The 25,990-nt window shown below is 43.9% G+C and overlaps 1 protein-coding gene across 2 annotated transcripts in view; it reads left to right on the top strand.

Annotated features, from left to right (window-relative positions):
- Positions 1 to 20,844, top strand: part of OSMR (oncostatin M receptor) — a 34,325-nt gene extending 13,481 nt beyond the window's left edge. Inside the window, exons 5-17 of one of the 2 annotated variants that reach the window (XM_088023702.1) lie at positions 694 to 823; positions 1,380 to 1,531; positions 5,285 to 5,427; positions 5,946 to 6,096; positions 8,931 to 9,007; positions 9,938 to 10,160; positions 12,779 to 12,955; positions 14,022 to 14,126; positions 15,477 to 15,650; positions 16,416 to 16,583; positions 19,323 to 19,404; positions 19,892 to 19,964; positions 20,290 to 20,844. In XM_088023702.1, coding sequence (XP_087879828.1) covers positions 694 to 823; positions 1,380 to 1,531; positions 5,285 to 5,427; positions 5,946 to 6,096; positions 8,931 to 9,007; positions 9,938 to 10,160; positions 12,779 to 12,955; positions 14,022 to 14,126; positions 15,477 to 15,650; positions 16,416 to 16,583; positions 19,323 to 19,404; positions 19,892 to 19,964; positions 20,290 to 20,844 — 2,210 coding nt within the window. Of the gene's footprint in view, positions 1 to 693; positions 824 to 1,379; positions 1,532 to 5,284; positions 5,428 to 5,945; positions 6,097 to 8,930; positions 9,008 to 9,937; positions 10,161 to 12,775; positions 12,956 to 14,021; positions 14,127 to 15,476; positions 15,651 to 16,415; positions 16,584 to 19,322; positions 19,405 to 19,891; positions 19,965 to 20,289 lie in introns of both variants that reach the window. The other variant, XM_028098078.2, reaches the window with a different exon arrangement.
- The last annotated feature ends 5,146 nt before the right edge of the window (positions 20,845 to 25,990 follow it).

The raw sequence follows: 25,990 nt of genomic DNA, 5'->3' as shown, positions 1-25,990 counted from the left end.
ACTGTGTGCCCGTGCCCAGGGCCCTCCTGCATGTGGTCAGGAGACCTGCCTTCCCCTGAACTGTAGGTCGGGCAACATCTGAGCCCGCTCCCTCCCGTCCCTCCTGCTTCTCTGCCCAGGCGGGCTCCGGTCTGCCGCACAGCTGCGGCCGCTGTCCCCGGGGCGTGGCCTCTGAGAGCCGCAGGGAGCCCAGGGCTCGGAGGTGCTTGCTGCCGGTTCCTTGGATCTCTCAGCGCCCTGCTGCCCAGCTTAGCAGTCCCCCAATTCGGACTTCCTGGCATCCCAAGCCGAATAGCCCCGAGGCTGCCTGGAGCCCCAGCTTCCGCGCTGACACAGTGGGCAACACTGACTTCGTTTGTTCATTCATTCATTCATTCTTCCGCTCACTCGTCTGACAGTCAGCGATAGGTGTTGAGTGCCCCCTAGCAGGCCCTGGGGGTACAACTCCCGGGACACACTGCTGACCCCTGCACAGCGCCCACAACCCGGCAGCTGAGGCCTCAGAAAATGAACGAGGGAAGGGAGAAGGGAGGAGGTGCCTGAACTGTGACTTTCTGGAGGTGCGGGTGTGATGTTTTTATCATTCAGAGTGACTCTGTGGCCTCAGACCCAAAAGGAGCTTCCCGTTTTCCTTGTCTTTCAATAAAGGGATTTAACTAGGTCTTTCATCTGTTTTCTTCTTTGTATGGACAGAAGTCCTTGAGGAGCCCAAGGATTTTTCTTGTGAAACCCAGGACCTCACGACACTGAACTGTACTTGGGATCCCAGGAGTGACACTGGCTTGCTCAAACAGCTTTCCCAAAGCTATACTTTATTTGAATCGTAAGTTAGCTCTGGTTGCCTTCCTGACCGATTCCTCCTTGTTTAAGGCGCTTGTGACGACAACAAGAGCCGCATTTAGAGGCTGGGGAAAATGTGAACAGATAGTTGACAACCACCCGGCCAGAGTCAGGAGGAAATCTCTCCATGGTCACAACTGTACAATACTTTCCACCTGAGTTTTGTGAAAAGAAAACGTCACATAAAAATGATAAGAAAGCCCGTTAATGGTGAATCTTGATGTGAACATGGTTCCATCGGGTGATCTGGGTCTACCTAATTTCTAACGTTTTAAGAATATTTAAGGAGTAGTCTCCCCCTCCCCATGTTGGTGGAGGGGCGCAGTCAGTGATCCATCGTCGTTACACGTTTCACCACAGAAATCGAATCTGTTGCAACAATATTTTCAGTACAGCATTTGTTGATGACGGGGGATCAACGCCAGCGCGTGGCACGTAGTTAGAAAGCCATTGAGTGTGCCCTGAGTGTAGGGATACATCTCTGCGTTGACAAAAGTGTAAACCCTGAAACTGTTGTTTTGTGTTTTATTTTTTTTAAGATTTTCCGGGAAAAAGACACTTTGTAAACACAAAAGCTGGTGTAGTTGGGAAGTAGCTCCAGAGTCCCAAGAAATGTATAACTTCACACTCACCGCTGAAAACTACTTAAGAAAGAGAAGTGTTCACCTTCTTTTTAACCTGACTCATCGAGGTGAGACTAGGGTCAGAGCCCGCTGTGGTTTCAAACTCGTTGTTGTGTGACACACTGTGTGATCAAGGAAATGCTGTACATTTTTGCCTAATTCACATCCTAAGTGAAAGTTTTAACATAGGGGCGCCGGGGTGGTTCAGTCTGTTAAGTGTCTGCCTTCAGCTCAGGTCATGATCCAGGGGTCTAGGGCTCCCTGCTCAGCAGGGAGTCTTCTTCTCCCTCTGTCCCTACCCCCTGCTCATGTGTGCATGTGCTTCTTCTCTCTCTCTCTCTCCACCTCTCTCAAATAAATAAATAATCATTTTTTTTTAAGTTTTAATTTATAACTCTTGTTGATGCCACACTTCTCTTCATGGATGCATGCATGGCCCACGGTCCCCTGTTATTTGTTTGTTTTGATAATGTAATAAGCACCTGCATGCTTACTACTCACCTTCAGACTAGAACTCTGACAGTAACTCACTTCATCTCCCATCCCACAGCCCCCCCACGCTGCTCCTTCCGCCAAGATAATTACAGATTTAAATCTGGAATGTGTGTGTGTATGTATAGGTGTGTGTATTCTCATTTCTAATGTCATCCTAAAAATACTATGTTTTTATTTTGATTGGTTTTAATGTATATAAAAGACATCAAGCCATATGTGATAATTTAGTAATTACTGCTTATGTGGTATTAAATTACTGATATTGACCCTTATTATTGAGTATCGTTATAGTCCGTTGATTTTCACTGCCGTGAAGTATTTCATTGTGTAAATCTATGGTACTTTGGTCAGGCATCTCCTTTGATGGTTTTTCAGATTGTATCAAGGTTTTTGCTCTTGGGTACAGTGCTAATATGAGCCTTATGGATGTAGGACTGGCCTACATTTGTTTTCCGGAGTGTATACCCCAGAGTGGAATTGGTGAGGACATAGAGAATGTGAATGTGCAACTTTAGACACAAAGCCAGATAGTTTTCCAAAGGGGCTGTACCAATCGTACCCCGGCCCTTGAATTCATACAGCCTCTCCACGCTGGTATGGTTGCCCTTTTCATTCTGTCAGTTTCCTGGGTATACCATGGTATCTGTGATGGTTTTGATCTACACATCCCTAAAGTTGAATATCTCTTCCTATGTTTTGACCACGTGTTTTCTCTCTTATGAAATGCAGAATCTTTACACATGTTCCCTTTTTCTAGAACGGTCATCCTTCACCTTCTACATTCTTAATTCCTACACATCTTTTAGATTTCAGCTTAACCGCCACTCAGTCAGCCAGATAATGGCAGAGTGCCTCCTACCATAGTGGGCACTGGGGACGCAGCAGTGAACAAAACTGGGTAACTGCCCTGTATGAACTTGTATGTGAGAGTGTGTTGGGGAAGGGGGTGAGAGTGGGGAGTGGACACACACAGTATTTCAAGGACTGATACGTGCTATGGAGCAGGTCAACTCGGGTAATGTGGTGGAGAATGCCAGATTGCCGCTTCAGTTAGGATGAGGTGGTTGTAGACTGAGACAGAAGCAGAAAACGTCTGGGGCAAGAGCATTTGAAGCAAAAAGAATAGGATTTGAAAAGGTCATGGGATGGGAACAAGCTCTGGCTTGTTTCAGAGTGACCACACTGCGAGAGAAAGGAGATTGGAGTGTCCTGGTCAGTGGCGCAGTAACTGGAATGAAGGGGATGGTCTTAACTGGTTGTTTTAGGAGGTGTTCATCGGGACAGAGGAGTGATGTGCCTTGTGCCATGGGGAGAGATCGCTCGGGCTGGGCTGTCAGGGGCGAGGGTGGAGGCAGGGAGATGGCTGGGAGGCTGTTGCAGTCATCAGGCAGAGCCTTTGCACCAGATGGAGTGATGAAGTTGGTGGGAAGTGGTCATATTCTCAATTCGCTTTGAGATAGAGTTGGTAGGACGGACTTAGGGAAGGCATGTGCGTTATAAGGGAAGAGGAATTTAAGATGGTTCCTAGGGTTTTGGCCTAAACAATTGAGCTAATATTGGAACTATTTCCAGAGTGGGGAGGATATTGGGGAGGAGCAGCTCTGAGCGGGGGCTTAGAGTTCTGTTCTAGCCGTGTCAGGTTTGGGATGTCCTTTAGAGATCTCAGTGGAGGTGTTGAGGAGACAGTTGCATATAGAGTTTGGAGAGCGTGGAAGAAGTCTGGGATAGAGAATTAGAATTGTGAGTCATCAGCTTATGGATAGTGAGATAAAGATGAAGGCTCCGGATAGGGACTTCTAGAACTCCCATCTTTTAGGTCAAAAAGGCCTTTTACACCTTCACTGTGGTCACCCCACTTTCAATGTCACATTTAGTTTTGTGGTTATTGATTCATGTTTGTTCCCCTGTTGTTGCACTCTGAAGGCAGGTCCATGACTGGTTTCGTTTTCTCTCCCGAGTGACAATTTCTCTTTCTATCAGTGTGTTTGGAACATTTGTATTTGACATAATTATCAATTACGGCTGGACTCAAGCCTACCATTTTATTATTTATTTTCCATTTGTTTCCTCTGTTTTTTGTTCCTCTGATCTTCCCATACTGCCCCCTTTGGGATTATTTGAATATTTTTTTAGTATTCCACTTTAATTTATCTACTGACTTTTGCCTACACCTCTTTGTATTCCTGTTTTTTTCCTCTGGAGATTACAATATATTACTAATCTTGAACAGTTTTCTTTTTCTTTTTTTTTCCAAAGATTTTATTTATTTATTTGACAGAGAGAGACAGTGAGAGGGGGAACACAAGCAGGGGGCGTGGGAGAGGGAGAAGCAGGCTCCCCGCTGAGCAGGGAGCCTGACCTGGGGCTCGATCCCAGGACCCTGGGATCATGACCTGAGCCGAAGACAGACGCTTAACGACTGAGCCACCCAGACGCCCCTCTTTCACAGTTTTCTTAGAGTTAGTGTTTTCCACTTTAAGTAAAATGCAGAAGCTTTATAACCCATATGTCTTCCTTTACCCTCCAACTGCCTGCACAGCGATACTTCACATTCTGGTCTTCTCCAACCTGCCTGCTGATGTCTACTTTCAGAGTTCGCAAATAGAGCATTTGAGAATGCTCCATGGACTGTATTGACTCGATTCAGGGGGACAGACAGAATGGGAAGTGCTTATTTTGTCTTTTCAAGACCTGAACCTCATCCAGTCCATTTTTCATTTTAGATACTACATTTTTTGGTTCCAAATTTTCATTTGATTAAAAAAAAAATAGTTTCTGTTATTCTGCTGAGAAGCGTTTCTCTTCTATTCATTTCAAATGTGTTTACTGTTGTGACCTGGATCTCTCTTAAAGTCACATGGGACATCTTGATTGATTGTCTGTTGATTTTCTTTTCCCTTGGAAATTGGTGACATGTTCTGGGTTTTTGTATGTGGAATAATTTGGGGTTGTACCTTTGACATTGTTGATGTTATTTTGTTTAGACTCTGGGTTCTTTTATACTCTCCCCATGAGCCACTTCTCCAAGTTTTGATTCCCCTTCACAATCTGCCTGCTTTTGTTGAATTTTTAAGAATCCTTGGTAGTTTCTTCTTATGTTTTGTTCAGAATTTCTCATATAATCTGGTGAGAGAGAAAAGCTTTAGTCGGCTTACTCCATCTTGGCTGTAAGTCCAGTTTCATTTGCCATTTTTTCAAAAAGAAACAAGAAAAAAATACCACTGAATAAATAAATGAAGTCATGAACCGCTGTTTGCCAAAGTCTTTTTGGATTTATGTTTGAATTTCTTTTCACTTTGTTTCCCTCTTTTTTTTCTTTTTGACAGTGCACCCAATGGCTCCCTTTAGTGTACTGTTTACAGATGTAAGCGCCACAAATGCCACCATGACCTGGAAGGTTCACACCACTGGTAATTATTATACACTGCTGTGCCAGGTTGAACTCTATGGTGAAGGAGAAGTAATACAAGTAAGAATGCTGCTTAATTTTCTATTTTCAAAAATCCCTTTCTGTCCTGAACAGAGAGACTAATGAATAAAACCTCTTTAAAATCTTATTTCTGGGGGAGCTGGGTGGGGGCAGGGATAACTGGGTGACAGGCATTAAGGAAGACACATGATATCATGAGCACTGGGTGTTATAGGCAACTGATGAATCACTAAATTCTACCTCTGAAACTAATAAAAAAATAATTAATTAAAAATATAAAATCTTATTTCTGTGTGGGTTCAAATGGTAAGGGTAATCTGTTTAAAAATTAAGGTTTATGAAATTAATCACAAACTTTAGAGTTGGGCAGAGGGCCTAAAGAAGAAGTAGTCTTACCTCAAATCAGAATGTACCATGCTATGATTTGACTTTGCAATGAAGTATGCTCACCACTACACCTGTCTTCTCTGTTCCTTCTTCTGCTTCTTTCTTCTTGGTTCCTTTTTTCTTTTCGTTTCTTCTTTTCCTTCCTCCCTCCCTCCCTTTCTTTGAAAAAGCGCAACGTTTCCGTCGAGGTGGATGGTAAGCAGCTCTTCGGTGGCCTGAAGCCAGACACAGAGTACAGGGCCCAAGTACGCTGTGCTAATGCCAACCACTTCTGGAAATGGAGTGAATGGACTCGTCAGAACTTCACCACAGCTGAAGCTGGTATGTTCAGCTCCCTGCTATTTAACTCAAGGATCTAAACTGACTCATGGGAGATGGCTTGGTTTCCCTGAGAGCTTTTGATTGTACCCAAAATTAAGGGGAACATATTGCAACAGAGGCAGAATACCATCTTTTTAAAAAGAAATGAATTAAATGCTTAACGACATGTGAATGGGAAGACATCCACCTCAAACATGCATCAATCAGTGTTCTTTCTTTTATACATTTCCTCTCTCATCTTTGATTTTGCCAAAGTGGCTTATAAGCTACTGGTATTGCTGGATCCCCATTGGCCCCGGGGCTACGTAAATCAGTGTAGACTTTTAAAATTAAGGACTAGGGACAAACAGTAGTGTCCATGCCAAGGAAAGCATTGATCTCATACCAAACAACTTCAGGCTATGTGTGGATATGTAATGATATTTGGAAACTTAATTTTTATTGATACATCGTTTGTTCACCAACAGTGAACCGTTGAGTCCTCTCGATCGTTCCTGCAGTGGGACTTTCCTCACCACTGGCTGAAACATGAGTTTTTCTGACAAATCACTAATAACTATGGCTTACAGCTCCAACAGGCCTCCAGAGATGAGCTGGCCCAGCCCTGCTTTCATCTCTTTCCAATTCAAAACAACAAATTATCATTGTTGCCCAGTTGACAGAGGAGGCGAGTTGCGCCCGTAGATCGGAGAGACCTGCCCAGTCTGCAGAGTTCCTGAGGGGCAGAGACACCAGTCATGACAGTTATGGTGGCTAGCCCTCACTGAGTGCCTCACATGGCTCACAGCATTCGCTGTGTTTTTCTCTTTGACGTCTCATGGCAGGCAGGAGGCACAATGGGTAATCATCCTTGCTTTATAGATGAGGACACTGAGGACACGGAGGCACACAGGGGATCAGTGATGTCATTGGCCTCGCCAGTAAGTGACAGAGCTGTTGACTGTGACCCCCCACCCAGGGCCCCTGACTCCAGAGCTCCACCCTTAACCAGAACCGGATTCTGTGTGTTCTCTCAATGATGTTATTACAGCCTTGAGATCTTGCCCATTCAAATCCTGGCTCTTCTACTGCCAAAGGAAGGAGTCTCTGTATTTACTTTATTCCACCTTCTCTTCGTGTGTGGTAGGCTGGCAGGACTCTTTCTGTTTCTCCTCATGAGGACTGGAGCTGAGGAGTGACAAGGACAGCTCCTACGAGCCTACACATGGGTTGGTCACTGGTTGTGCTCAGCAGCCTTTTCCCCTCCATGTCTGGTGTTCCCACCCAACCTCACGCCCCGCCTCTGCTCCCCGGGGCCTCCAGTAATTTTTTTCTAGAGAAAGAATCCTCAAGAATCCCTGCTGTAGAAAAACTCTGTTCCTAACAGTAATGTGGTATCCTCCTCAGTTGTGTTTTATGAAAGAATTTTTACTTTAATGATACTGCTCTTTTTTTTTTAATTTATTCCAACATTATAACTAAAATTAAGTGGAAAAGGAAAATGGCAGAAAGATAGAGTTTTTAGTAAATTGCATTTCTTTTAGTGCAGAAAATCTGAAAATAATAAGTTTTGCTTTGGATAATAACAAGAGAATGAGATGAAGCTACTGATGGTGAATCTGTGTGTATGTGTATATATATATATATATATAGATTTGTATATCTCTCTCTCTATATATATATAGAGATATATATATATATTTTCCCTCTGACAATACTTTGCTTGATGCTGGGAAGGTCGATGTGTATGTGTATTAGAACCATACTGCAGTGTAATCATAGCGAGCGGACAGAAATGCCACCAGTAGAAACACAGAAGAAACTGTATTGACCCAAATACAGAACACTCTCCTCACAAAGAGAGACTTCCAAGCCAGCTGAAGATTTTGCATTGAGCTTAGAGTCCCATGTCGTTTCTGAGTATTTCAGTAAGTTTTTGATTGAGTATTGGCTTCTCCAGTGGATTATTTAGCAAATTGAAATCTGCTTCAATACATTTTTTAAAAATATACGGTCATCTTTAGTTGAGGAGAAAGTGTCAGCAACTAAAAAGGGACTTACTTAAATTTCAATTATTGGGCACAGTACACTATATTTTTATAAATCAGCTAAATCTTTGTGTTATGTTCCAAAACAATTCTTCTTGCATTGAGATGTTTTGAATCAAATCACAAATCACTTGTCCTACAGTTTGCTGGCGGTAAATACAGGCTTTTCTAGAACAATGTAGTCAAGGAATGAGCAGGTGCCCTGAGGGCCCAACAGGCAGGCAGCTTCCCCAGGCAGGCCAGGAGCTGGCAGAGAATGGCGCAGGAGGAGGAGGGGCTGTGGCCTTCCCTGTGGAGGGGATCAAGGAGGGTGCCCAGGCGAGGGGACTGGTGAGAGGACCAGCCACTGTGAAATCATGAACACACATCAGAGTACCACCAGCCCCTAGGGCTCCCCGTTAGTGCACCTCCATTGCAACATTCACAAATGAAGCAAGGAAGTAGCCATGGTCTGCTGCTCCTAGAAATTCAGCAAATGAGAGATTTATCTAACTAACCTCCTACAATTGGTCTAACTGATGAATGATTCCAAAATTTCCTGGTGGCTTCCAGAAGCTCAGGCTTGATGTTCATAAGAACTTTTGGTTTGATGCAACAGACCTTTTGTCAAGCATCTACTATGTGCACTTAGTGAGGAGTGAACAATGTGGCCGTGGACAAGTGGGGAGAAGTCACAGAGAGTGAAAAAGTGAGAAGCAAGCCTCAGGTAGGACAGGTCATCCTCACTTCGTTTGACCCAACTAGAAACAGGTTGTATTGTTCTACATACATAGCGTGACCCATGATCTTTCCTTTTGTTCATTTCAGCTCCCTCAGAGGCTCCTGACGTTTGGAGAAATGTGAAGTCAGTGCAGGGACATTCTGTTGTGACTTTATTCTGGAAGGTAATAGGCACAGATTCCACAAGACGCATTTGCTTGGCACTCTCTTTCAGTGTGACACCGGATGCTGGTGCAGTCTGCGTTGGGGGGTGGGGGATCTTAACGTGAGTCCAGTAGAACGTCTTACGCAGGGGAGGAGTCCCCGCCCACACCCATCTCCCTAATGCTTGGACTGCTCCTCCTTGACGTCTCATCCCACAGATGGCCAGCTCTGAATCTCTGAAACTTCTCTTCTGGCCTGCTCTAACTTTTGCAGGGCCCAGGGCATGAGTGTAAGTGGAGACGCGTATACCATATTTAAAGGTTATTAATATTTAGATACTCACAATATTTACATATAGGAGTTATGAGTCAAGCTAAAAAACTTTAACGTAAATATATTTGGAAAAAAAAGTAAAATCTATTTTGTCATTCTACCTTGCCCATTAAACCTTTCATGGCAACCTGGAAGTCCAGGTTTGTGTTCAGAACTCTCAGAACCTCAGCTCATGTTTTCAAACCAAACACAACAGTCCTGGGAGAGTTAGCCCCTAGCCATGGCCCCCTGGCTCTCCTTCCCACCTGCAGGCTGCCTGTCTCCTTCCCACCTGCAGGGAGCCCGGCACTCAACCGAGGGCACAGTCTGTGTGTCCAGGCTCTGGCCACACCCGGGCAAATAACTGTTCGCAGTCCATTCTCAGGCCTAGGGGCACACACACCAGGGCCACCGTCTGCCTTTGAGAGGGCTGACTGGAGGGACAGGTCCTGGCAGTGGGCTTGGGATGGTGTGGGCAGGGAATTCTCTTGAGCCTGGAGGATGGTCCAGAGGTGGCTGTGGGCTCCATGAATGGCTCAGAGCACAACTGTGCAGGGACAGAAAAGATAAAAAAGTATTCATGCAAACCCCTTTCAAAGGAAAGCCCATTTTGAAATGATGATCCTTATTTGTTTCAGCCACTATCAAAATTGCAGGCCAATGGGAAGATTCTGTTCTATAATATAGTTATAGAAAATCTAGACAGATCATCCATCTCGAAGCTCCTCTCCATTCCTGCTCCGGCCAATGGCACAGAACTAAACCTTGACCAGTGTTTGTACCAAATCCACGTCACAGCTAATAACAGTGTGGGCACGTCCCCTGCTTCAGTCATCATAGTCTCTGGAGATCCTGGAAACAGTGAGTTTTGTTTTGATTCTCAGGGAAAGCATCAGTGATGTTATTAAGTAGGGATGGACAAACTGGAAAGGCAATAATCCGGGGAGACAAAATGTCTAGCTGCCAAACACTGTCCGTCCTTTCCTGTCGGTCTAAGCGCGGCTCCAGGTGTCCTGGGACAGCCCTCCTCAGTGTGGGAAAAATGAGTGTTCAGCCGCAGCCCAGCACGGGCTGCCCCGAGATTCTTCAGCAAATTCAGAGAATTCTCTCACGTTTACTCAAGTAAATGCAACACCAATAAGCCGTCTCCACCGAGAGCTGGAGTCGCTCCAAGCGTGCTTTGTAGCTTATGAAATGTGGGTTGCATTTATTGTAAAGTATTTTGTCAGTCTTTGTCACCCGGAAAGAGCCCATGAGCATTGCCAGAGGTGATGAAAGGAGAAGCGACTGGCATCACCCTTCCAGAAGGCTTTGCAGAAGCTACAGAATGAAAGATGGTGACTGGCTAGTCCCGTAGCCTGTGGGAGACCAGACGAGGTGGAAATGACCTTACATGTACAGTCAGGAGCCCCCTGCATTACCGGCTTGGGACAGCTGTGGGAAGAGGCTGGGCATACTGCTTCCCCCCCATCGCTCCCTGCGGCGACGCCTCCCGGGCCCTGCTCGAGGGGCTGCGGCAGGCTGGGTTACTCTGGTCTTCCAGGTTAGGCTTACATTTGGGTTATGTGGGCTAGATCGGAGGGCGGTGGTGGTTTATTTATTTTTAGAACTATCCGGTGTGTCAAGTAAGAAAAAGAAACCCGGATCGTGGCACCGAAGGAAAACTAAGCAGTTACTTCACATGACCTTTGCTTGTCAAAAACTGCATTAGAAAAGAAAGTGAACTGATAATACACTATAGGCTAATTAATTGAATTTAAATAAAAAATAAATAATAATAAAAGAAAGTGAAAAGTTGTAATCTGTCTTCATCAGGACAAGATGAGGAAAAGTGGGCATTTCATTCACCCTGGGGGAGCTGACTGATAAAAGAAAGACTGCCTTGAATGAGGCCCAATCCAAACAACACTGCTGAGCACTTGGCTGTTGGGGGTCTTCTCTATCAACCGTACCCTCCTTCCCCATACCCTGCCCTCAGACCCCCATACCTTGTGAGGCTCTATCCGGCCTTCCTTAAGTGGCCCACATTCTTAAATCACCACAGTGGATATAGGCACTGATGTGCTCTGAGGCCGACTGTTAAGGTTAAACCAATTCATGCTAGAGTGTGAATGACTGAAGAGAAAGATTTCCTTTCTCCTTTCCACCTCTGTCTCTACTTCTCAAAACATAACTTGCAGTTTTCAAAAAGCAGCTTGATAAGAGTTATGATTCTGAGTGTGGGATGAAATTTCAGCCAGTGTGAATAAGTAAGGTGAAAAAATGTCAGCGTTGATGTGAGAGAGATTTATTTCTCTAATGGAAGAAGACAAGGAAGACTTGTAGGTGGTATATACAAAGGCCTTCACAGGGAACCCTTTGTCTTATACCTAGAGCTACATGTTCCTTTGGGTATCCCCTAGTTATTATCTAGAACAATTAATAACACTGTGCTTTCACACCAATGTCCAGTTGTAATTAGGAGTGCCAAAGGAAATACAGGAGGCCCAGTTAAATTTAAATTGCAGATGAAGAATGAGTAAATGTTAAGTCTGTGCCATGCAGTATTTGCTCCTCCTCGATTGCTTTTCTAAGCAGCTGCCTGCAGGCCCCCTCCTTGGTCTGGCTCTGCTCTCACGCGAGTGAGCCTATGAACAGTGGCAGGCTGTGAGGGCAGCCTCGGGAAGTAGGAGAAATTCTCGTCCCCCAAGGTATAGGGTCACTCCGCCTGAAATCAGTAGAACTGCGAGTCCACTGAGATTATATCACTTGTTTCCGCCTGGAAACTACCCTGGCATATGAAATAGGTTGAGGTGGCAGCCTGGGTCATGAGGACTGGGCACATCCCTACATGATCCAACTTAGTACAGAGCCGAACTTCCTTTCTTTTGTCGTTCTCACTCAATTTCTGCCCCTAACATCAAAGAAGTAGTGGTCCGTGGAGGAGCAGCTGGCATGGTGTGGGGGAATTAAGACGCAATTATTCATTTGTTTAACAGAGAGTTTTGGAAAGTACCAAGTACCAGACATGGGGGCAACAACTTCTTCGGGCAAAGGGAGAGACAGTAAATATTTTAGGCTTCGCAGATCATACGGCCTCTGTTCTGTATCCTGTATGCTTTGTTTTTTTTGCACCTCTTTAAAAATCTAAAAACCCTGCTTAGCTCAGGGGTCATAAAGCAAGGTTTGGAGGCTGGATTTGTGATGCGGGAAGTAGTTTGCTCACCCTTGTTTTAGGGCCTGAAGTCTGGTTGGGCTCAGAAGATTAGCACAAGAGGCATCCAAAGGGCAGAAGTGAATATTTGCTGGGAAGTGAGAGGCAGGAAAACACCCATGAAAACATTACCCCGCCCCCAAGCTTCTGTAGCCACTGAAGGGATAGGGCTCTTAACTGTTGGAGACAGTGCATGCTCAAGTTGATTTTCTTCTTTAAACACTTTTTTTTTCAAATGTACAATTAATTTTATCTGAAGCATGGCTCTATTTGTAATGTATAGAAGAAGTTGAAGAAGAAAGAGTTAAAGGCATGGAGGATGGATTCTCTCTGTCTTGGAAACCCCAGCCCGGAAACGTCACAGGCTACATTGTGGAGTGGTGTGACCATCCTCGGGGCCCGCTCTGTGATCTCCAGTGGAAAAGCGTAGGTCCTACTACCACAAGCACAGTTGTTAGCTCAGGTAAGAAGAACCCTGCATATTACCATCTTGTTCCATCCACCTCGCAGCAAGTCAGCTAGGACCTCTGGACCATCTCACAGCTAGTTTGTGCTAAATAATAATTTTGAAGTGACAAATCCAGCATGGATGCTAGGAGTTCATTTTACAATGATGTGGCCTAAGATTTGGCCTTCAATCTACTTTTACAGAGATTATCTGGACCTAAGCCTGTGATAGGTTTTCATGATTTTTATGAACTTATACCTCGAAATCAGTGGTCTCGAATGGCAAAGGGGCATTATAACCCCAACTGTTAGGGTGCTTTTACAAAAGCAAAGAAATGTAGGGATTTGGGAGATTTAGGACGTGGAGTTGTAGGAGTCAATCGTCAACTCCTTCACTTTCAGTGGAAAAATGTAGAACCTGGAGTTGTAATTTCAAGATTGCTAGTTTAGCAAAGTCAAAGAAGTGTAGGTTCGTGGCTTGAGTGGGGGGGGGGGGTGGTCAGCAGCGCCATCTGCTGGGCCCAGGCTAAAGATGTGGGACTTAGCATCCAGAGGGTGCCAGAGGCCAGGGAGGGCGTTCAGTGGCGGTTGGGGAGTGAGGAAGTGAGGCGGCCCTTGGTTTGAGCAGTGGGCTGTGTGGCGGGGGCTGAAGGTGGATTGCAGAGGTGCAGGTGCGGTAGGGGGGGGGAGCGAGGAAGCGCCAGCGAAGCCTTCCAGAAGCTCAGCTTTCCTGGGCGCGAGAGAAGACAAGTTGCTGGCGGGGGGTGGGGGCTCGGAGTCACAAAAGACTTTAAAATTGTTTTCTGTGTCTGGTTGAATTCCGCCCTGGGTTCCCTGCACGTGGGCATCCGAGAGCTCATGCTGGCGAGGATGGTGTAGAGGACAGTCCCTGCAGGATTCGCTGGAGACAGGGGAGGACTCCAAGGTCAACGGAAGCAGGGAAGATGGTGGAGATAAAGTGCAGAAACCCTAAGGAGGAAATTATTTAGGAGACACCAATTCATTTCTTATTCTGTTCCTTTTCAGAAATAAAGAGAATGTCATACTGTGTTACTGAAAATCTGTTGACCTTTCTTCCCTAGATGCTTTCAGACCAGGGGTCCAATACAACTTCAGAATTTATGGAATTTCTACAGAAAGGGTTCCTTATTTATTAGAGAAAAAAACAGGATACTCCCAGGAACTGGGTAAGTTTACAGCATGTAATGTGTCCGTGGGCAGACTTGTTCAGAACGATCCAGAGATCCTAGCCGTAGATTTAGGTATATTTCAACACCTTTCCTAATTTTCAGTGTCCCATTTATTCTGGTAATTAGGTCTTAAAAAATATTTTTAATCATAAACTATAAACCTTTTCATTAAAGACAATTTATAAAATGTTATGCAAAAGAAGAAAACAAACTCATTGCTAATTTTACCACCCAAAGGCAAATATCCGGAGTTAATATTTAATGTATATCCAGGTATTCCTTTCTCTGTACAGATATACATTTTTAAATAAAAATGGGATCTTACTCTATGCAGTTTTTGACTCATGTCACTAAATATTATTTAACTACATCATTGCCAAGTGTTTGTTTGCATGTGTCAAATCACCTGTTGGTGGACACTTAAGATGATTACAGTGTTTTTCAACTATAAACTATAAAATCCATCTTCAGGTGTCTTTCCATCTGCAATGCTCAGTCTTCTTTATCCTTAGCCCAATCTCTTATCCCCTCTGAGTCCCCATCATTCATCCATATCCACAATAATGGTTTTTAAATGAAGTCTTAGAATACTTGAGTCAAAAGGCTTTAGTTTCTCATTTCTTTTACAGTTTTTAAGAACTTTGACCCATACTGTGAAATCACCCCCCCCCAGAATTTTCACTGTGATTCCACCAGCAACAGAAGGCAATTTGATCCCACTGAAATCTGGGCACCTGGGACCTCCCCTGCCTTGCAGTGATCAGGTCACGTCTCCCACATCTCCATCTGTGGGAGCCATCTGAGACCCACTAGAGGCGTGTTGCTGGTGTGCATGTCTCTGCGCACAGACCGGGTATACATACACGTGTGTGGGAAACAGGCTCAGGAAGCCTTCAGAATAAACACCCTCGGAGTATTTCAGTGACACTTGGATGGCTTGGCATTGTCACCACGCAGGAACTAGAGTTCCTCAAATACCCCCTTCCGTCTGTTCTCTGCTAGGGTCTTCTGTCAAACACTATTTAGAATTCAAGAGCACAGGGAAGTCTAAGAAACCCTTTATTCACTTTTCCTCTGGGTGACCTCGTGCAAGCTGTTGAGTGTCTCTGGCTGTCCCTTTCTTCACTTGTGAAAGGCCAGACTTGGACAGGAAGATGGCCCAACTCCTTCCCAGCCCTCACAAACCATGTCAAGGCTCGAATCCCCCAGAGAAAAAGAGAAAATCCCTGAACTTGGCATAAGTGCCTCCAGTCTCCAGACTTGGCTGTGGCTCTACTTTCAGTTTACGTTGAGTGCTTGGAGCTACTTCCAGGTGATGACTCTCCTTCCCCCAACTTCCTTTCCTAGCTCCTTCAGACAACCCTCAAGTGGTCATGAGTAACCTGACCTCCCGCTCCTTCACTCTGAGTTGGAAGGATTATTCCATTGAATCCCAACCCAGTTTTATACAAGGGTACCACGTGTACCTGAAATCCAAGGCGGGGCAGTGCCACTCTGGATCTGAAAAGGCAGTTCTTTCAGGTGACGGTTTTGTTTGTTTACTCTTTCAAGACCTCACTATGCAAGACCACTATTAGAAAGGTGGCGGGGGGGGGGGGGGGGCGCCTGGGTGGCTCAGTGGCTTAAACGTTTGCCTTTGGCTCAGGTCATGGTCCCGGGGTCCTCAGGCTCCCTGCTCAGCTCAGCCTACTTCTCCCTCTCCCTCTGCTGCTTCCCCTGCTTGTGCTCTGTTGAATAAATAAAAATCTTTAATAAAAAAACAAAACAAAGGTGGCCATGTGTGACCATGGCCAGGCTGAATCCTGTTCTTGCATGCCTTTATGGTCCAACGTGCTCTTCAACAAATTAGTGGGCAAGATGGTGGGGGTCAGTATTGTAACTTACTTAAAACAAAGTGGTATTTTTGGAAGCATTTGAGTACCATCAGCTCCCTAACCTGCCAATTATGAAACTTTCTTGCTAACTCCTTTTTCTTTTTTTCTTTTGACCTTGTTAAAGGTTCTTACAATGTATTTTTTAAGTCTCTCTGAAGCTCTTACTGTGTCTCGCAGATTCATGGGCTCTTTCTGGATCACCAGCATCCCTTGTTTCGTGGTTGCTCTGTTTTGCTTGCCATCTCCTAAAAATTTTACCAATGACCCAGAGTGATGGAATCATGATTCAATTTTTGATTGGTTTAAGATGTTGACAGCACTGAGTCAATAGTATTAGTGCCCAACCCTGTCACAAGATCTCTCACTCTTTAATAATTATTTTTCCTGAAAATGATTTTTTTTTGAATTACAGATGATGCAGTGTGTTGCAAATACAGAATTGACAACCCAAAACAAAAGACATTTGTTGTGGAAAACCTACAGCCGGAATCCTTCTATGAGTTTTTGGTCACCCCGTACACCAGTGTTGGCGAGGGCCCCCATGGCGCTTTCACAAAGGTCACAACTCCAGATGAATACTGTGAGTTTTTGAATCAAAACTCTTCCCTTAGATGTTGCTGGGAAACTAACAGATTACACACACACTGCCCTGGGCTTTGTCGAGATCAGGAGTTTTTAAACCTTTCTTCTCCTTCTGTCTCTAGGTCTCTAGATGAGATTGTTTCAGAAAAAAATGTTATACAGAATCCCACTACATTAACCAGAAAACAGTGGGGCCAATCTGACTGACTTACGACCTGGAACCTTCCCCTGGCCTGTCTCGGGGAAGACAGGCACGTCCTGAGGCACGCCCTGGAACTCAGTCCCAAAATGGTTTGAAAATTCCAGAAGGCATGGTTTCATGTCCACTTCAGAAGAGCCCCAGACCCTCTGTCTAGAGGAGGGCGGGTGTTTTCTGCAGCCGGCCTTCTGGCTGGTTTCCCTCCGTGGCGAGCCAACTGCTTCCTGACTTTGCCTTTCTGGGGGCAGTTGCGAGAGGTGTGGTAGGGTCGGCTAGGGATCGGGCAGGGGCAAGAAGTGTTCCTTCACGAGTCTGGTGTTTGCCGATTGGGGGGGGGGAAGGTGAGATAAAGAGATCCATTTTCAAACTGCATTTGGCTTGGAAGAAGGAGAAAGGAGAAGGCAGGGAGAATAGCACTGACGGTAAAGGCAGAACTCCAGCCAACGGGAAGGTGGTGGGGGAAGCACACAGTGATAGAGGAAGAAGGGGAGAAGCGGGTATCACATGGCAGGTGGTGGAAGACTGCCCTCCCTGAGAAACAGACCCGCCGAGGAGTCTGCTGCAAGTACCAGCAGTCCTCCTCGGGCCTCGGGCAGGCTCCCTCTGGGGCGGCAGGGCCGTGGGGGACGGGATGGCCGCGGCGGGTAGAGCTGCTGGCCCAGGCATGCTGCGCACGACTCTGCCGGCAGGCTGGGGCCCTCAGTGCTGCTCACTCCTCCGGTTTCCCAGGCAAAGGTCAGAACTCTCGGACTCAGATTAAGATTTCAGTCATCGATTTCCATTATTTGAGCACTCTTGCTGTTTGGGGGTAAATTTTAAAACTTTAAATTGATTTCCAGCTGTTTTTATCCCAACTTTGGTATTCATTTAGCTGGTAGAAGTGTGTGTGTGTGTGTGTGTGTGTGTGTGTGTGTGTGTGTGTGTGTGTGTGTGTGTGTGTGTGTGTGTGTGTGTGTACACATACATAATACAATGTATAATGTATAATTATCCAAAAATATAATACAAATAATTGTCTTTACCTCAAGTATATTTTTTGGCTTTCATTTATCTCCCTTATTCATGCTAAACCTTCCCTTAGCATTGGCTGTGCCTCTCTATTGATTATATTGGTTATTATTAAAGAGGAAAATCCATTGCTACCTAATCACAGCAATGACAATGACACCCCACAGTCGCAATAATAACGTGGGCGAATCTCACAAATGCCATGCACCATGACAGAAGCCAGACCTGACTCCTGCTGCAGGGTTCCGTTACAGAAAGAGGCAAATGCCATTCTTGTTGTGAGCACTAAGACAAGACAGTGGTGATCTTGGGAGGGGATCATGATTGGATGGGGACCCCGGGCGGGCTCTCTGGGGAGCTGAGCATGGTCGCCTTCTTGACCGGGGTGCTGGTCACATGGCTATGTTCAGTTTGTGAGATTCATCGAGCTTACTTTATGAGCACTTTTCTGAACACAAGTATTGCATTTCAATAAAAAGTTTAGCAAAACCAGCCTGAAACTTGGAAACTCTCATGGTTAGGTCCCCAGGCTTGTTCTCAAATAAGTTATAAGTCCATAAGTTAACCAAATCTTAAAAGCAATTATAGTAGTCAAAAGTAGGGATCTGAGGGCCAAGTATTGTCTAGTCGGGTCAGGAGGAGAGCTTCTTTCCCCTCCCTGCTGTCAGGGTTAACTGTGAGCCAGTTGTTGAGGTGCATGCTTTGGCACCCTGTTCCCTTTCTGCATGTCCTTGCCTCCAGACCCCTGTGCTGCCTCATTGCACTGGGCTGGGCATCTACCCAGGCCTGCCCTCTGTTGCAAAAGGCCAACATTACCCACCACATCCCCATCCCCAAATCAAACCCCACTCCTGTGCAAGGGCACTTAAAGCAGCTACTAGGATTACAACTACTGCCAGCCCATTGGCCAAATACAGTCATGTGGCTGAGCCCCCAGTCAAGGGACAAAGTACACTCCACCCACCATGAAGCTTTGGCAAAGGTGGGGAGTATAATTCTAATACAAGGAGGGAGTGAAGAATTGGAAGTAGTGACCCAGTTTGTCAGAAGAGGGGACGAGGGACGCCTGGGTGGCTCAGTCAGTTAAGTGTCAGCCTTGGGCTCAGGCCATGGTCCTGGGGTCCTGGGATCGAGCCCCGCATCGGGCTCCCTGCTCAGTGGGGAGCCTGCGTCTCCCTCTGCCTCTTACCCTCTCCCCACTTGTGCTCTTACTCTCTCTCTCTCTCTCCCTCTGACCCTCCCTCCTACTAGTGCTCTTGCTTGCTGTCTCTCAAATGAATAAATTAAAAAAATCTTAAAAAAAAAAAGAGGGAACGAATCCAAGTCATAAGGTGTTGACAGCAGATGGTCCCTGTGTTGGTTGGTTGGTAGACCCCCCACCCCATCAGCCAGAATTCAGATTGAATATTGCATAAATAGACTTTTGAAGAATAACAACTCTGTAAAATTAATTTCAGTCTTAAACTTACTTTTGTGCCTTTGAGGAGGGAAAAGTACTCATTAAAAATACCACTTTGTTTTCTTCTCCAGCCCCTATACTGATACGTATCATACTCCCTATGGTTTTCTGCATTTTGCTCATCATGATCATATGCTACTTGAAAAGTCAGTGGTAAGTGTGTGGGGAAGATTTTTATCCAAGAAGTCAGAGAAAAAAAGATCTAGAAAGGAGTTTAAGAAGCTAGAAATCACATTGAATAATGAGAGAAGGTGCTGAAAAGGCAAAGGACAGAGACTTAGATGAAAATATGAAAATTTTTAAACAGTTTTGCTCTCCAGGTCAATACATAAGGAAAGCAATAACCATTTGAAAAAGACTGCAAAACCTGTTCAATAACCATAGCTCTAATACTGGTAGTCCACGTACTGTGTGCTTGGCAGTATTCTAAGTGGTTTACATACAGCTCATTCAGTCCTCACACCAACACCCTGGGCGCCGTCATTATCTCCACTGAATCAGCGAGTAGATATAAGCATAGCCTGCCCAAGGTCACACAGTTAGTAAGTGACAGAGCAAGGTTTAGAACCTGGGAATCCGGCTCCAGAGTTCTCTTAGTCACTATATTGCAAAATTCAGTCCAATTTTCACTGTTTTCTAGGATGAAGGAGAAGTGTTATCCTGACATTCCAGATCCTTACAAGAGTAGTGTTCTGTCATTAATAAAATCCAAGGTAAATGCTGGGAAATTGTATGTGTGCCATATATCTATTAAAGACTAATCCAGGGTTGGGGCTCTAATCATACTTTTCGAGAACTCCTCAGGAAGATATAACAAAGCAACAGCCACCTTGGCTCCCATAGCCATGAAATGGGTGAATAGAGCCTTGAGAGTTCTTCCATCGGGGGAAATCCTTTGGTTTGCAACATCACCTCCAGTTAACTTGTGACTAGGATGAAACACACAAAAAACTGAAGCCTTGAGTGCACTTCACATACTTTATATACTCTGACATACACACACACTTCATATTCACATGTTTTTTTTGTTTGTTCCAGGAGAATCCTCGCCTAACAATAATGAGTATCAAAGACTGTGTTCCAGACTCTATTGAAGTTCTAAACAAGCAGGAAGGCACTAGGAAGTCACTCACAGAAACTGAGTCTTCCAAGGCCACCTACCTTTACCTCCTTCCAACAGAGAAGAGCTACTCCGGCCCTGGGCCCTGCATCTGTTTTGAGAACTTTACCTATAACCAGGCAGCTTCTGACTCGGCTTCTTGTGGCCATGTCCCAGTGGCCCCTGTAGCTCCACTAAGTCAGCTGGGACTGTTGACATCACCTGAAAATTTACTAAAGGCACTAGAAAAAAACTACATGAACTCCCTGGGAGAAATTCCAGCCGGAGAAACTAATTTAAATTACGTGTCCCAGTTGGCTTCAGCCATGTCTGGAGACAAGTTCATTCTCCCCACAAATCCACCAGAGCCAGCACTGTGTTCGGAGTATAAAATGCAAATGGCCATACCCTTGGGTCTGGCCTCTCCTCCCTCGAGTGGGAGTAGCAGCCTCTCTTCCGTTACCCTTTTAGATGAAGGTGAACACTACCACTAATCAGTATACCCGGTTTATGCCTTTATGCTACATAGATGCAAAAAAGGAGCATCGCCGGCACCATTCCATCACCTGATGCCTCGGCCCGTAATTCCAGTGAGCGGTCACCATTGGCACACGAGACCACTACAATCTGGCTTGGTTTCAAAGGTCAGAAGCTATGGAGCTTAACATCCCTTCTTGGAGCAGGCTTGCCATAGAAACGGCAGGATCGTGGGAATAGGCTTACCTTGCTGCTGTCTGTTCCAGGCTCACCTTTAGAACAGTAGACCTGGCACTTGACATGGGGATAGATCCTGCCCACTCAGTACTGGACAGGGTGCCTGTGGTCCTAGAAGTTCAGTTTTTAGCAAGGAAATATTTCCATTAAGTTTTACCCCTATGTCTTATCTTAAGGGTAAAGGAACTAGATTTAAGGTTTTAGTAAAGGCCACAGAAGATTTGTTACTAGACCATAAATTGTCAATGTTAATTCTGGGTGTGTTTAATGAAAAAGTCACACAATGTTTGAGAGTAAAACAGATTTTAGACTTGCCTTGAAGTGAGAACAATTTGTAGTTCGTTGATGCAGTAAAATGAACTCTTCTGGGTGCACAGACCTTATCTGATAGGTAAAATATGTGAATGATCGGTAAGATCCCCACAACTGCCTTTCCATTTAGCTTACTATAGTTACAGAGTGGGACTGCCGAGGAGCTCTGGACTTAGCGTCAAGACAACAGCACTCCTACCTGGTGAACACCAGTCTTTGACCATAATTTTTGACAACTACCTCAGAATAGAAAAAAGAAAATGTTATTATTAATTCCATTCACATTTTGTGGTTCCTCTTTTTTTCAAGAACTACTATATATAAGTGACATGTTTTCATTTAGTACCCTTTGGTCTTCGCAATTGTCTGGGTCAAGAAAATACCCTCATTTATATTCCTATAATGCTAACAATGAATAAAAGGAAACTTCATTGTTGGACATGGTTTAGACATAATTGTAAAAAGCTATAGAGTGGGAAATTCTGTATTCGCTCAGCAGCAGCTTTGTCTCATTGAATCAATATATACAAATGCAGGGGCGCCTGGGTGGCTCAGATGGTTAAGGGTCTGCCTTCGGCTCAGGTCATGATCCCAGGGTCCTGGGATCGAGCCCCGCATCAGGCTCCTGGCTCAGCGGGGAGTCTGCTTCTCCCTCTCCCTCTCCCACTGCTCATGCTATGTCTCAAATGAATAAATAAAATCTTTAAAAAAAATATATATATATACACAAATGCACCTGATGCCTAACAGGTGTTCAGTACATGCCCGTTCCTTTCTCTTCCTTCTACCTATCAATGCTTTGTTTATTTATCACATTTCTAAGCAAGTATGATCAGGAGTTCCTTGTGTGCTGTGCTGGCAATGACACCATCTAGGTCTCTGGTACCAAAGAGAGTGCACTGTGTCATCAACACCACACAACCAAGAGACCAAAAGATCCACATCTCCAAGCCAGGTAGGTGGCTGCCAATTGGCCTAGGTATACCAACACAAACCAGGGCTTCTGTTCAGGCTTTTCAACTTTTTCCTTACATAGAACTAAACCTTTTGCTGGAAAAACTGGTTATGTACTTCTAACATAGTACAAACAAGTATCTCAATTAGTCTGATAGTTTTGAGAAGACCTTGGGGGCCAGTATTGTTATCATTTAGCCTCTTTGTTGCTTTCTCATAAATGTCAATGGCTGTGAAGACTGATTTGTAAATAGTATCTTTCATATAGATTTTCTTTTAAAAATAACCCATGAAACCTTGGAAGTCATTTTTGTTGCAAAAAGCCTAATTAAAATATTTCACCACTGCATTTTGTGTTTTCTCTACCTTAATGAAATGAGAATCTAATAGTGAGTATAGCCAATAAATCACCTTGCGAGCTTACTAAAAATGTAAATTTCTGGGTACCGCTCCACACCTCATCAGAATTTCCATGACATGAGGCCTGAAGTCTATATATTTCATCAGCTCCCTCCCAGGCATTTGGATGCACACTCAACTTTGAGACTTACTGTCCTAAGTCAAATGATGTCTTTCTGAAATATAGCAACATACCAACAGGAAATGCTGGGCTACGTAACTTTATGCTTACAATATCACTATGACTACAGTTTTGGCTATAAACATCCCTCTCCCATGCCCATCACATCAAATACATTCATATTTAAAACCTTAATTGTCAATACTATATGCCATCTTAACAGCATTGCCTTAAGAAGTGTTCTTCAGAAACTTTGAAATTTGTGGGGCGCCTGGGTGGCACAGTTGTTAAGTGTCTGCCTTCAGCTCAGGTCATGATCCCAGGGTCCTGGGATCAAGTCCTGCATCGGGCTCCCTGCTCAGCGGGAAGCCTGCTTCTCCCTCTCCCACTCCCCCTGCTTGTGTTCCCTCTCTCACTGTGACTCTCTGTCAAATAAATAAAATCTTTAAAAAAAAAAAAAAAACTTTGAAATTTGTATTGTCAGCAGAACTATTAGGATTAAGAAAATACTCCTGGAAAATTTCAAATGATACAAAAGTATAATAGTTTAACAAACCGTTACGTATATCATCAGCTCCAACAGCTGCTAACCCATGGCTGTTTCAGCCCATCTATACCCTTTTCCACTCTCCCTCCTGATATTATTTGGAAGCAAATCATATGATTTTACCTGCAAATATTTGTTTCTCTAAGCTCTAGTTTTCCTAATATGACCATAATATACCTTTAAAAAGAATTTTACCTAGGGGTGCCTAGGTGGCTCAGTTTGCTTAAATGTCTAATTCTTGATTTTAGGTCAGGTCTCAATCTCAGGGTGAGTTTAAGTCCCACATTGGGCTCCACGCTGGGCATGTAGTCTACTTAAAAAAAAAAAAAGTCCCTAAAGCCAAATTAGTAATAGTTCTTTAAAAATATCAGGGCATTTTGATGGTGTGCAGGACTGGCATTAATGACCTATAAATACCGCATCAACCTGGAGAGTGGTCCTTCGCTGCATGCAGGGTACCGTGATGGCTCAGGCTGGGAGCAGGGACGTAGCCACACCGCAGAACCATGCACTTGCCAAAGGAGCTTGCTTCCATTCTAGCACCTACCTGACTCAACGCTGATTCTAGCGAAACTGATTCTCCACTAGAAGGTGTATTTATTGAGAGAATCAAGTTGAATTAGTCAAAATCTAGTATTTCTTCTAAGATCGCCACGGAGAAACTGGCTTTCATCTTAAACAATCTACAAAACATACTAAACATTTTGCATTAAGTAGAACTTTAGAAACCCTTCAACAGATACAACAGAAAGCCTTTAGAATTAGCAGTTAAAAGATTTACAACACAGTAACTAAATACATTCAACTTAAAGTACCAAGCAAATGCAGTTGTCTTTATCCTCTGAAATAACCCATTAAAGAAACAAAGTTTTAGTACATTTGGGGTTTTTTTGTAGTTGCTATGGTCTCAATGATTGTCCCCCTCAAAATTTATATGTTGAAATCCTAACCCCCAAAGATGACAGTATTAGGAGATGGGGCCTTTGGGAAGTGATTAGGTCACGAGGCTGGAGCCCTCATGTACTTGGGATTAATGCTCTTAGGAGGGAGACCCTGCAAGTTTTATTCCTTCTGCCATGTAAGGACACAACGAGGACTCTGAGACCTAGGAGAGGGCCCTCTCCCAACTGTGCTAGCACTCTGGCCTCAGACTTCTGGCCTCCAGAACTGTAGAAATAGGTTTCTGTTGTTTGTAAGCTACCCAGTCTGGGGTATTTTATTATAGTAGCCTGAATGGACTAAGACAGTACTCTCTATTTTTGAGAACTTTTATATACCAAAGAGTCAGGTTTTTTCAAATGAAACAAACTTTCTGAAGTTTAGGTCCACATTTTTCAAAGATCAGCTGTCTGCTGATTATTAAGTGTGCTTTTAGTTTATTTTGGGGCCAACTATGTTTTGTTGAGAAACATACAGAAGGCAATGGGAAAATGATATACAGAATTGTGCCTAAAGACCAATCTATCCAAACAAATCTATTTCTGAAAGTGAGACATACATTTTACCACATTTAGTCAACTATAACCTAGCTTTGACCTGGCTTTGACACTGAATTTTATTTTCCAGCCCTGGTAATTTCCCTTGTGGTATTTTCTTTTGCCACTAGGTGGCTGAACTGATAGCCTATCTGATCAGGACAGCTTCTGCCTGAGAAATCAAATACTTTCCACAGAAACATCATCATCATATCATTATCACTTATATTGTATATTGTTTCCTCAAAAAATTCAGATCTATTCTGTCTAAAGAGATCCATTTTTTTCAAACACTTTATAATGATCTGAAGTTAAAAATAAAACCTGTAAAGCTATCTGTTTGATTAGATTATGAAGAATGTTTAAGGATATTTTAAAAACATCTGGAAGAGCCACTAACGTATTACTGAACTAGACTCTTATCTGTGGTACCTAAAAATCATTTTTACTGGGAGTCACATGTATCAGCCTCTGTGGTACATAATTCAAATGGACATTGATTGTTTTAAAATTTCAAACAGAACACAAGTTTTAAGAATTTTAAGTACATTTTATTAACAATGTATCCCTTTGATAAGATTATGCTTCAGGAGGCTTTTAATGCCCTTGACATAAACTGTACACATTATACAAAAACAAGAAAACCACACACAAAAAAAATCAAGGTGAGCAAAACCATTTGGGGAAAACCTTCTTTAAATTATACACAACTCAATGAAATATTCTTACGGAAAATATATAAATACTTTTTCTTTCTATGTTACAGTTATACAATATAAATCAGATTTCAATGTCTGTTCAGTGACCTACAAACACCAGAACCTCCAAATATGTAGCAGCTTATTACTAAATAAAAAAGGAAGGATATCATGTGGCTAGGGAGCATTAAGTCTGAGATTTTTTTCACAATCCCTTACCACTTTTCAAAACTAATTTACACCATTTGTTTTACAATGCAGCTTCAGGGTTTCTGCCAGGCCAGTAATGGAACATTTTTCAACTATCATCTATGAAAAATTTTTATCGCCCCCCCGCCCCGCCCCAAGACTTTGTATTTTGTGCTAAATCAACCTACTTAGTGGCAAAATTACAAGGTATACTTTTTTGGCATAAATTAT

This window comes from Eumetopias jubatus, unplaced genomic scaffold (genome assembly GCF_037043125.1).
Source record: "Eumetopias jubatus isolate StellerSeaLion01/CBP00866 unplaced genomic scaffold, mEumJub1_p1.0 scaffold_5, whole genome shotgun sequence".
NCBI classification, from domain to species: domain Eukaryota; kingdom Metazoa; phylum Chordata; class Mammalia; order Carnivora; family Otariidae; genus Eumetopias; species Eumetopias jubatus.
The sequence above is the reverse complement of the archived record's forward strand: the minus strand, read 5'-3'. Positions and strand labels throughout refer to the sequence as shown.